This window comes from Mobula birostris, chromosome 27, assembly GCF_030028105.1.
Source record: "Mobula birostris isolate sMobBir1 chromosome 27, sMobBir1.hap1, whole genome shotgun sequence".
Classification (NCBI taxonomy): domain Eukaryota; kingdom Metazoa; phylum Chordata; class Chondrichthyes; order Myliobatiformes; family Myliobatidae; genus Mobula; species Mobula birostris.
In genome coordinates this window covers 29,630,692-29,643,687 of record NC_092396.1, presented here as the reverse complement: position 1 = coordinate 29,643,687, position 12,996 = coordinate 29,630,692, and the positions used below count along the sequence as shown (strand labels likewise).

Here is a 12,996-nt window from a genome sequence, read left to right as displayed (position 1 = left end):
CCACGAAGATCAAGGTCACAGCAGCACATTAGATTTACCTTTTTGACTTTCAGTACACTATTTTCCATTGATCTGTAAGAAGATGGCATTTTGACTTGTAGGTGCCATTTGGACAGACTGCTCTTAAAGTTCTGCTTGTAGTGTGATGTCCCTTTTCAGTGTACAGAGGCGTTTAGCTACTGAATGAGTGGAGACTGCAAACCTTAGAGGTTGGTGCATGTACCTGAAGGGGGCAGAGGGAAGTAAACAGCCTGGTAAAGAATAATGCTCATGGGAGACATGTGAATTGGTCATAGGAGCACTGAAAACTTCCAGGTCGAGAGCCACAGATATAAATGTCTGTACTTTGGGGATGTCTGCCATGCTTCTTGTTTCATCCTGCCTCTTTTGGCTGAAATAAAGCAGGAAAATAACAGATCAGGCAGCACCTGTAGTAAGAAAACCTTATTTCAAGTCCAGAACTCTTTACTGTAGTTTTCACTCAGTGTGACTTTTGGGTGATCTTGCTGATGCAGCAGTGGCACACAGACTAATGTGGCAGGAATCAGCCTGGAATCATTCTAAAGAAAGGAACATGATAGCGACTGTAACCCAAACCTCCGCAGGCAAAGCAACTAGCTATGCAAGGGTGTGCATGAAGTTTCAGGTGTTCACATATCTCGGTGAAGACAAAGTATTTGGTTTAAAATGTTCCTTTTAAATATCACAATTTCAGTGATAACTAATGTGTGAGTAAATACATTGTTAGTCTAGTGAAGTTGAAAATCCATACTGGAAATGAATTGATTACTGCATTAGTTATCATTTGGGGTTTTATACTAGAAAAATGTGCAGCCAAATGGAAGACCTTCATTTAAAATTGATTGACATAAGAAAGTGCACCTATTTCTAGCCAATACTCCCCTATGGATTAATATTTTCTTTAAAACAGCATTTTTGTTTTGGAGTTGTGTAAAGTTCAACTGTTGTAATTTTTAGAGACAAGACTACAGATGATGGAATCTAACGTAACAAGCAAACTGCTGGAGGAACTCAGTCAATTGAACAGTGGAGAGGAATTGTCAACAGCTCCAGTGGAGACCGTGTGTCATGACTAGGAGGGAAGATTGAAATGGGACAGTAGGTAATAAGTGAACCAAGGAGAGGTCACCAGTGGAAAGAGGAATTGAGAGTCAGAGGTAGATAGAAACACGGGAAAATAAAAAAGTACATGAAGCCAGGTGGTGAGAGGGGAGTTGAAGATAGATAGCTAGGTTGGTAATAAATGTGAAAACAAAATGCTAACATTGCTGAAATCTAATGTGTAGTATGGGTAATAGGTGGATAGAACCAGCAGAGGGATGAAAGTAGGTAATGGGGGAAGGGAATTGCTGGATGGGCCAAGTTGATGTTTAAAACTTTGCTGCAGGCTCATTTCTCTGACCATGGTCTCATATCCCTCCCTAGTCACTGTCTGAAGCTTAACCTCAGTTTGCTATTTGACCATGAATCCATTTCTTGATCCATAACATCTCCATCATCATGACTACCTGTGTTTATCTCTCTCTGCGACTGCCTGTCACCCAGCCAGGTGTGCTTGCAGTAATTTAAATAACCATTTCCGACTGTTGATGGAGCACCTTACATCCAAAAATATTACACACATAAAATGATGCAAGTCTTTAGCCTGCTTAATGTTTGCTGGGTTGGTGGGGGGGGCAGGGATGCCCTTGCATATACCCCTGAACTGAGTCAGCAGCACCATGCTACTGATTCAGCAATAGGCAACTTTGCCAGCTTGTATTTATTAATGAAGGGCAGTCCCCCCCCCCCAGAGGTGCTACTTCACTTCTGAAAGCTGCCCAACCTCCAAAGAATCGAAATGAAAATACAACAGTATGCCAAACATGTAAGCAGCATCCCATAATTTTATTGAGGGGCACATTCAAGGGGAGAAGAAAAAAAACTGAGTGTACAATTCTGGAGGTATAAAACCAACATGGTAAGAATACCATCATGCATATCCCAACACCAATAATTCCTCCAGAAGCAGTACTGGTCTGTTAACATTCCATGTGATGAATTCTAACCTGGTGTGTGACAAACATAGACCCTTAAAGTCACTCACTTGGAACAGCTGATTTTATAGGTTGGTCTCAGCTTACATCAATGTAAATCACATATACCTGCACTGTGCACCCTAAATCGGGCTGTACCCAGGTGCAAAACCAAACCCTTGGCCATTCCGATTGTTTCAGAAATGTTCAGTCTCTGTTAATGGCACTGGAGAGGTGTACTCCCATCAGGGTATTAGTTTTGGAAGGATTTGCAGCTCTGTGCAGACTCAATCTTATCCCTGGAGGTAACATAAAAGCTAGCAATGTCACACTGATTGTACAGCCATGTTACAATTGTAAATAATCTGCTGAGACCAATAAATACAGCACAACAAGACCATTAATTCAATACAACTTTCACAATCCAGTCAGGCCAGACTTCAGATTTTAAACACGTGGAACAGATAAATATTTGAGAAAATATTGCATCCTAATTTTAAAAAGATGACACTTATTAAATATCATTTTGTTTAAGCAACTGGTAAGCTCAATAATAGTTTATTTAATATGGCTTATATTTAAATTTATTTATTATGCAGTTGTGTACTCAGCCTTTAACTGAATAGCAGCTTTTTTTAAAATATCATACTTGCTGCATATTGATTGCTTCTTTAATTAAACTGAGTTATTCTGCTCACATGATGGACCTGAGCAGGAACTGCTTGCCCATAACCTGCTGAAAATGGCACCATCCAATGTAGCATAAAGTCAATAAAAGAGATATGAAAGAAATCCCTCCTCAATGACCTTGACTAACAAATGGTGCAGCTCTCTGGAAAGTGTGTAAATTGATTTTCAGTGAGAACAGGACCAAGACATCAAGTGTGATGCCCTTTACAGTCAAATGATCTTCAAGAACTTAAATTTGGTTCACATAACGAAAGAATAATTGGATGAAATACCAGATTACAACAGATTGCCAAAGGTGACAATACTGTGTAAAATGAAGAGGTGCAATACCAACTTTGCCAGATCAACTAATAAACCAAGTAGATGGAAGGGAAGCTAATCCAGGGATCAGATTCAAAGGTTTTACCATTGCAGGGTGTTTTTTTGTCCCGAGTGGCAGTTGAAACAAAGGAGCCAAGGTAAACACCAGCAGGAAATCATGCTTAAAATTAACAAAACTTCAAAGGCAGAGAACTACGCACTGAGTCAGTGATACAGCTTTGCAGGGAACAAGAAAGGTACTTCATATTAACGTTGTCAAGCTGACCTCAGACACAATGAATCAAGGGAGCTGACACATTACCAGTGGAAGTTCCTCTTCCACTGAACTTGGTCCTGCTGTCTTTATGCGACACATGATTGAAGGCAGGCTTTACGACAGATAGAAGATAATACACCGCCAAACAGGGTTCTGCATCACACCACTGCCGCACATCTAAATCATTATTTTTAGCTCTTCCCTCTCAGTGTGGTATTGATTATGAGGGAGGTGGATGGGTAGGAAAGGAGTAATTATCACAAGTAGTGTTTCACCTTAACTCCTGAAAAGTCACCTCAACATAAAATAGCAGCAAATGTTGGCTTATTTTGAGCCAACACATATACATCAAAGAAATAAAATGAATAATTAGAACTTCTAAAATAAATATACTCAAGTAAACAAAAACCAAAAAGGTAAATAAGGGGTTTAATGATTCTCAGTAGCCCCAGGCTACCAAGTTTCATCAAAATACTAAGCAGTGAACCTCAACTACAAACTCCTCATCTCGTCTATTGAGTTGTTCAATAAGTGGCTGAAGGGCTCAAGCTGTCTTGGATCTATTCACTCAATTTGTTGAAAGAGAAATTAACCATAACAGGCTTCAATGTCCCTGGGTTTGAGGCAGAAACCTTAAAAAGTCTTTATTAGATGCCTTGCCTCTTGCCACATCTAAATGCCATGCTGCACATGTTAAACATGGCAGTGTTTGTCAAGGATAGGATTGGGATTGTTTGTAAAGGGTTCTGCAGCCAAACCTCAAGCGTATTACAGCAAGGATTGAAGAGCATCTACTGCCTGTGGAGCTGTGCTCCTTGATAAAACCAGCTGATCAGAAGAATTAAGGAAATGGGCTGCTCATGCTACAGAAATTGTCCACATCTGACCCTTTAGAAGGCTGACCTTGGGGGGAGAAAAACCATTAGAGAGGGCTAATAGGAATCAGTTTGATGGCAGAAATGATCTGCTGGGAGTTAGAAAATAAGTCTAGTTCTAGCTGAACAAAATATACACAATTTCCTAAACCAACAGGGACAACATCCAAATATTTTTAATGCTGAGGACAAGAGATCTCAGCACTAGGAGAGAGAAACACTTGCTCTACCACTGCACCAAGGACTTCCAGATCAAGATGGTACATGTCAGAGATTGGGAATAACCCCAGCTTCAGTGGGGCAGCCTTATTCCATTCATAGGTCCTTCCACTAGCCAGCCGGTTAGTGCTTTCCACAGCAGGCCATTTTACACACAGAGCACTCTCTGCTTCCAACCACACCATTTCAAAGTAGGTTTTGATCATCCAAAGTGGCTAGAATAGGGAAAATAAATTAAGTCTATCAAAGTCCATGTTAAATTCAAAACAAAATCCAATTGCATGTATGCTAGGACTTTAAACATTGATCTGCAGCAGAAGCTTCACACCACCGCACAGGCTGCAGTGAAGAATCAGGGCCCAATCTGACTCCAGAGCAAAGCCAGCAAAGGCTTCCACTTCCAGAAATAAAGAAAGTGTTGTTAGAGCCAACCGTACCATGAATGGTCTTGACAGATTAAGACAGGTTTGCATTCACCACCCAGTCCTTGGGGAGTAAACAATACAATTAGTTTCATAGAGACACACTGATAGAGTTAGTCACAGTGTACCCAAGCAAAAGTACATTGATGCCTTGGATCCATGATTGTATACAAGCAAAATTCCACATTAGAAGATCTAAGACAAACCTAAGTGACAGGAGGATCCCAAATCATTGACTGACGTGCATACAGTCCCAATAATGAAGCACGCAAGTTAATACGATAAGCTACTTAAGATTTCACAGTTTGCCAAATAATCTGCTGTTTGGCTACAATCTATCAAACAGATTAGATGTCCTTTATGCATCATCCATTTGAAGAATTTACTTAGCCACCCGCACAGGTGGGAATTACAGACAACCGACTCTGAAAGAAAACACGTAAGGAGCACAGACAGGCAGGCAAGCACGACTCTGGGGGAGATCTGTGCACCTTGTACAAGCCCCAAAATTTAACCTGATGCTGGGGCCTGGGTCATTAGGTTCAGGTGATCGGGATTCAGGCAATGGGGGCCACCTGGGAATGGAATGTAAAAAATTACGTAAAGCCCAGACATAAAACCAATGAGGTGCAAACTGCATTTGAGGGAGATAGTCTTGCTTTTCCAAATTCCATATTGTGGGAAAACATAGAGAGCCACTGAGGCAGGTTGGTCGGGGCTGGGGTGGGGGGGGGGGGCGGTGCTGGGAGGGAAAGAAGAGAACAAAGTTGAGGAAGAGGTGTCATAAGTCAGTATAGTTGCCCTTACCAGAGGGTTGGGTTAGAATGACACATGCCACCACCGGCAGCTGCTGGCTCAACTGTGCCAGTGTGGAAATTCAAGAAAACAAAAGTGGCCTTCACCTTAAGTTAAAAATGGATGGGAAGTGAAATGGAATTAAAAAGGGAACTCTGGTTTTATCCCATCGTATATATTTTCAGATACGGACAGTGTTGATCCGCAAAGGCTGTACATTTTTCCCATTGGCATGGCTCTGCCCCGGGCTAAAGTAAGGGAAATATTTCCCGCTGAACTTCTCACGGAAGGTATACAGCCAGGACATGTCATCAGCATTGTAGAAGATCAGGAGGCCTTTTTCGTAGTCAAAATACACTCCAACCTTCTCCAGCTTGGACTTGACATTGAGCCGGGTCCAGGGCTCAGTGCAAGCACTATACTGGTTGCCATCGTGCATCACAATGCAATGGAAGCCTCGAGAAGGCTGAATCTGGATGCTTCCCTTCCGGTTTACGGATTCTAGCGCCACGCCAATCATCCACTGCGTTTTCTCGGACACCATCACCTCCCAGTAGTGGACACCGCTGTCAAAGCCAACGGACCCCAGGACAGAAACCTCCACATCAAAGCGCTTTGGGGAATCCTGCAAAGGCTGAGGGTGGAGGTTACCATAAGCCACAATGGTGCAGTCGTCAGAGAGGATCAGCCGCTGGTGTGCCGTAATGGGATCCAATGTCAGTGCCGCCGGTACTGTGGACAAAGAAAATCAGAGCCACGATTCAGCATTCAAATCAGTTTGCACATACAGACTTACCGCTAATGACCTTCAATCACTACTGAACAATATGTTAAATCTTTCCTCTAATTCTACATTAATCCCTTTCTTCCCCCCCTCCCCATTTTTGAATAATTGCTTATCACACCATTTTCACCATAAGAAGGGAGAAAGAACTTGAATTTAAAAAGCATCTTTCATAAACCTCCCTAGGGTTTCCCAGCCAATCCAGCCGAATTACTGTTGCAATGTTGAAAGCCCTGCAATCCATTTGAGCACATCTAACTCCCACAAGCAATGATAATGGTCTGAAGATCTAGTTTCTGGAATGATGTTCCTTAATGGATAAATATTAGCCAGGTTAAAGGAAAACCCTTTGGTCTGCTTCAACATCATGCCATGTGATCTCTGATACCCACCAGGGAAAAGGCCAGTTAGTTAATATCTGCACTCAGATTTGCACTATATATGTCACATGGGTCATGCAATTACGTTTCCAGGGCAAATCCTAGATCCACAGCCCTCTGGCTCAAAGACAAGATGGCTGTCACTGAAAAAGTAACTCTTTTGTTGAGATTTATTTCTGGAAATATTTTCCCCACGCCATCATCCACTCACTGCAGTGAGTTTTCAAACTGTTTCAAAGTCTCTTGCCACCACCCTCCCAGGTTTGATCCCTTCATCCAGTTCTCCCTTCGTTTGGTATCGACATGTTGGATAGCATTTTCCCGCACAGGTAATGGCAAATGATTAGTCTACTTCAGCTAAGTCAGTGAACTTGGATGATATTTCTTCCAGGGCGCTGAATCCCTAATCCTATCATGATTATACCTCCCTGCCACCATCCTGGCTGTCTCGGAGTGGAGTTCAATTTTTGTACGTCAGCAGAGGGGTCCCCTCTCCTTCACCCTGCCTCCTCCATTCACCCATCTCTGATATGCTAAACCAATACTGAATAGGAGATCTATTTACTGCAGAATTAACAGTGCTCCTCTCAAGATTAATCTAGATTAGGGGAATCCATCAAGTATATCCACCCTCTACCAAGGATACACATGGAATCCCAGAAATCTCACTGGGGAAATATTATAGTCTCTGCAAGACCACCATTCATGTACAAATCCATGAAAAGCTTTGTTATAAATTCCAGAGTCATCAGTTTTAATGTCTGGCAATGTTATCTCATCTCCCATTTTCCCCTCAGCTTGGATCTCATTCATTCCCAAGGATTGGCAACATTGCTGGTTCTCAAGTGTAGAGACGCTCCTTTGGGTTTGGCTGGTTCCTGACCTGGGACAAAGTTTGAGCTCAAAAATCATAATTTGGCATTAAAGAACTTTGCAATGAGATCACAATTAGTAAATTCATATGTTGAAATAGGCAGCAACTAGATTAAGCAGACACCAGTGAACAAAGAGCACTTGGTGATTATTTAGACCCCCTGGCTGTCCCGCCCTCCAAATACTTGTGCGTCTTTGCACTCATACCTGTGGCTGTTAGAGACTGCGGGTAATTCAGGGCCATTGAGGCAAGCAACAGCAAATCACCTCATCCAATCCAGTTAAAAAATACTTCATGAGATGTATTACATAAAATCTTAGAAGAATCTATTAAAATATTTAACTGAATTTTATTTCAGGAAGAACACAAAGTTGAAAGAGAAAAAACATTGCAGACTTTTAAATCAAAATTTGAAGAGAGAGAGAAAAAAAAAATCAGGTTTCATTTGAATTGCCAGAGATAATCTAGCATAATGTTATGAAAAATTCTCTTACAATAAATGAGCCTGAACAATTTCTAGCATGTTTAGTGGATTCAAGTCCTGCAACATCACCGATTACCACAATATGAATGTTGAGACTTTTGACAAGACACAACAAGAGCAAAAGGTTCAGAAGATAAGATTGATTCAGACTTCTGAGTCTCAGTGCCCCAGATGTTAGTCTTGATTTTCTTGATAAAGCATTATAGAATCACAAAACTGGAGTCCACTAAGTTAACACTAGATTATAAATTCCTGAACATTTTTGTTACTCTCCACTTCAGAAAGTATTGATTTTTTGATATTTTAAATCAAGCATTCCCCCCCCCCGCATCCCCACCAAAATGGTCACACTAATCATTGAGAACAAACAAAAACTGACTCATTTTAATAATTGCATTCCCCTTAACTTTATCATGTGCCCGTAAACAGAGCCTACTCCACCCTAATGCCAGATTGAAATGGGAGGAAGCAGTGTTAGAACAACAATGTGACCACCAGATGGCACTTCATCATAATTTTCATTATATCCATTGGATCCAATTTTTGCTCAAGAGCTGGTTATGCCACATTCAAGAATTAGCTTTTACCACTGTAATTCTTTGGAAGATTGGGTCTCCCAAAGCACGTAGGTCCAACATCAGAAGCAGTCGAATGCATCCAGGAAGTTTGGCAGATGGCTAGCCCCAGGCATGGTTTAGCAATTATCAAAGATTTCTGGGTGGGCTCAATTCTGGTCAGCCTATGTGACACATTTAGCATGCAAAGGGTTTGGCACTGTGCACAGCACACTGATTGATTCTTTAATACTCTCGTCAGCGAATGCATATGGCAATGGAAAGTCCACAATCAGGATCAGGTTTGTCACTAATATGTCGTGAAATGTTGCCTTGAGGCAGCAGTACAGTGGAAGACATAAAATTAACGGAAGGAAAATAATGAGGCAGTATTCATGGAATGTTCAGAAGTCTGATAGCAGAGGAGAAGAAAGTTGTTCCTAAAACATTGAGTGTGGGTTTTCATGCTCCTGACCCTCCTCCCTGATGGTAGCAAGCAGTGAATATCAGCACAGGCTGCATTCTGCAAGAGCCAAGCTTAACGTATTCTTCGCTAAAACTTTTTGATACTTTGAAGATCTATGGTACAGATGATTAATAAATGTCAGTCTGCTTGGTTAGAAATGATCATAGTTAGGGAAGGATAAGGTGACTTAGCATAGAAGCTTGGATACTAAGATAATGGAGACTGTGCTGGCAATTAGGTGTGGATGAGCAAAAAGGCCAGTATTGACAAAGTGGACCCAAGGTCTCAATTCTATGCTGTACAACTCTTTCACTCTATGAGTGTTGACTGTGAAACAATCCATTTCAATAAAACCTTCCAATTTAATTTAAAACTCTTCAGATCATCCTTCGTGTGTGCTGATGTGTAGAGCACATATCCAAATCAGAGCCAAGCCCATCAACTGGAGTTAGAAATCACTTCCTCATCCAGAAAGTAATGGAAACTTGGAATTCCCACAAGTGGCAATAGATGCTGGGTGAAGTGTTAATTTTAAAGGAATACAGATATGTTGTGAATCCAAGCCCAGAGAACAAAGTGAATCGACTAGTACAAGAACCAGCAGGAAAACTTTAGGGAACAGTGAACTTAGTAGCATATGGTTTTGATTCAAGATGGAAAAAAAAACTCAAGTAAAAATACATAACTGGAGGAATGCCATTTTCAATTGGTTTAAAATAGATCTGGCTGGACTAAACTCATCTTGGCAAGCAAGAGTATAATTGAACAAAGGGCAGTCTAAATGAATATGGTCTGGGAACAATCCAGGTACATTCCCATTCGAGGGAACGCGAGGGCAGCTATCACCAGAGCTTCCTGGTAGAAGAGAGCAAAATGAAGCAGTTAGATTATTAAAATATGTAAGAAGTCCGTGAAATACAAAAGGGATTAGATTGCAATGAATATAAAATAGCTAATATAAAAGGGAATCGAATCTCTTCTACTGATCTCAGACTGTGATAGAAGTACAAAGATAGTGCTGAAAAAGGACCAAAGGAAAATATATGCATAAATACAAAGGGCACGGCAGAAATATATAATGAGCACTTTGCATCTTCTTCACAAAATCTAAAACAAAGAGGAAGAAATAGTCAGAATATTGGGCAGGCTAGATATTGATAAAATACAGGTATTAGCAAAGCTTTGTGAAATCTGGATAGGTTACCAACTTTAGATGGGACACATCCAAGGTAGCTAAAACAAGGGTAAAAATTGTGGAATTACTAATAAAATTCTTCCACTCCTCCATACTGGCTTGATGCATTAAAAGTATTTGTATTCTTCCAGTTCTTCTTTAAATAAAGACAATGTCAGCAACTACAGGACAGTGAGTTTAATCTCCATGATCGAGAAGCTGCTCAATAATAATCAGGCACAAAATTAACAGAGACATGAGAGACTGCAGATGCTAGAATCTGGAGCAACACAATCTGCTGGAGGAACTCAGCTGGACAGGCAGCTCAGAAGGCACAGCCAACATTTCAGGTTTAGACCTTGGAGAAGTACTGACAGCCATCTTTACCTGTGGAACTGTATCTTACTATTGAGTCAACATCTTTGAGAGGGCAAACAGGAAGAGTTTCATGTAATATTCTGCAGCACCCATCCGTGACTGACAGTCACCCTCGTAGATTTAGATCACCTCATTCATCACTGCTCACCTGGATGGATGTCCTGAAGCAAGGCTTTCCAGATGGTATACTGCAGGGGACCCATGTACTTGGAGGTTGGAAAATCTTCATAAGTCAGATTGGTTTCATGGATCTTCCCCTTTAACCTGAATGGAGTGGGTGGACAGATATCATATATTAATATCCAGGAAATTAATATTGATCCTTCTAGGACCCCAGTTCAAAAATAATTTCTCACTCTCCAATAACTAGTATTGCTTCACCAACAATCCAATTACATTTAAGTGTTGAAGATTGCGTGATGCACTGCAATTCACCTACCACCAAAACAAGTCTATGGCCAATAACCATCTTCCAGGCCCTACACTCGTCTCTGAAGCATTTGAACAGTAAATGCATCCACATCACACTATTGTTTATTGACTCCAGCTGAATCTTCAGTACTATGGCTGGAATATTTGGAACTGCTTTAGTGTGTACGCCTACAATTTAAGAAAAAAAAAATCAGCAATACCTCATCAGGTCATTCTCATATCCACTCTCCACCTGTTAGTCAGTGGGGTGGGAAGACATTTTGCAGGCTGCTCATCAGCTTTTGCTTGTAATGGGAAGGGATTTACCGATATCCATAGAAACTGCTGTAGAGGAATTGTTGAGCCAATAATTGCTCTATTGGCAAAGTATTTTGCTGGATCTTGGTGCATGCAACAATAAAACTTCCCCAATTCTTTATTTGGTCATTGACATCATAGAAGCAATTACAGCTGCAGAATAGCAGCAATCTCTGGCACACAACTGAATTCTTATTTCATAATAAGACCTCAAGATATAGGAGCAGAATTAGGCCATTTGACCCATCGAGTCTACTCTGCCAATTCATCATGGCTGATCTAATTTTCCTCTTAGCCTCAAACTCCTGCCTCCCCCCCCACCCCGTACCCCTCATCAAGAATCCATCAACCTCAGCCTCAAATGTACATAAAGGCTTGCCCCTCCACAGCAGCCTGTGGCAACAAATTCCACAGATTCACCAAGCTCCGACCAAAGAAATTCCTCCTCATCAACTTTCTAAAATGACGCCCCTCTATTCAGAGGCTGTGTCCCCTGGTCTTAGGTCCTCTCACCATAGGAAACATCCTCTCCACATCCACTCTATCAAGGCCTTTCACCATTCAATAGGTTTCAATGAAGTCACCACTCATCCTTCTGAATTCTAGTAAATACAGGCCCAGAGCCATCAAATGCTCTTCATATGAGAAGCCATTCAATTCTAGAATAATTTTCATGAACCTCCTTTGAACCCTCTTCAGTTTCAGCACATCCCCTAAGAATAAGGGTCCCAAAACTGCTCACAATACTCCAAGTGAGGCCTCACCAGTGTTTTATAAAGTTTCAACATTGCATCCTTGCCTTTATATTCTAGTCCTATTGAAATGAACGCGAACATCGTATTTGCCTTTTTCACCAGAGACAACCTGCAAATTAACTTTTAGGGAATCCTGCACAAGGACTCCCAAGTCCCTTTTCTCAACCACAAAAAGAGAGCCTCTACATCAGGAGACAGGGAGGAATCGAAACGTGTGCAGAGGGAGCTAAAGGAGAAGATCAAGGTGGCTAAAGAGGAATACAGGAGAGAGCTGGAGAACAAGCTAGAGCAGAGTAGTACACAGGAGGTGTGGAGAGGCATGAAGAAAATCACTGGCTTCAATCAACCTGGCTGTAGAGATTTGAATGGGCTAATGAGTTATACCAATTCTTCATACGCTTGACAATTGTCCTTCTGTTCGCAGCCCCTTTAGCACACCATCCCAGACGCAGAGGCACCCAATTCTCCCTTAGCACCAAAGCCTCCCCTCCTCCAATTCAACCATGGATGAACAACACAGGCTACCCTTGAATACATCACTTCCTTGCCCTGCACCTACCATCCACACCTCTACACACCAACTGCTATCATCCCAACCTTCACTTCCACCCACCCCCAGTCATTATGGACTCACCTTCACATCTTACGGGGAAGTTTAGACACGGCAAAGCATTGGGACCAGATGGTGTGAAACCCCAAGGTCCTGAAGGAGCATGCTGAGCAGTTGTGTGGAGTTCTCCAGCTCATTTTCAATCTCAGTCTCAGCCTAGAAAGGGTCACGACTGTACCCAAGAAGGGCCAACC

The 12,996-nt window shown here is 41.6% G+C and overlaps 1 protein-coding gene across 1 annotated transcript in view; it reads right to left on the bottom strand.

Annotated features, from left to right (window-relative positions):
• Positions 1-1,887: 1,887 nt before the first annotated feature.
• trim62.1 (tripartite motif containing 62, tandem duplicate 1) overlaps positions 1,888-12,996 on the bottom strand; it is a 97,887-nt gene continuing 86,778 nt past the window's right edge. The window contains exons 4-5 of the mRNA XM_072245055.1: positions 10,857-10,972; positions 1,888-6,346 (exon numbers count right to left, since the gene is read on the bottom strand). Of these exons, the coding sequence (XP_072101156.1) occupies positions 5,796-6,346; positions 10,857-10,972 (667 nt within the window). The 3' untranslated portion in view covers positions 1,888-5,795. The remainder of the gene's footprint in view (positions 6,347-10,856; positions 10,973-12,996) is intronic.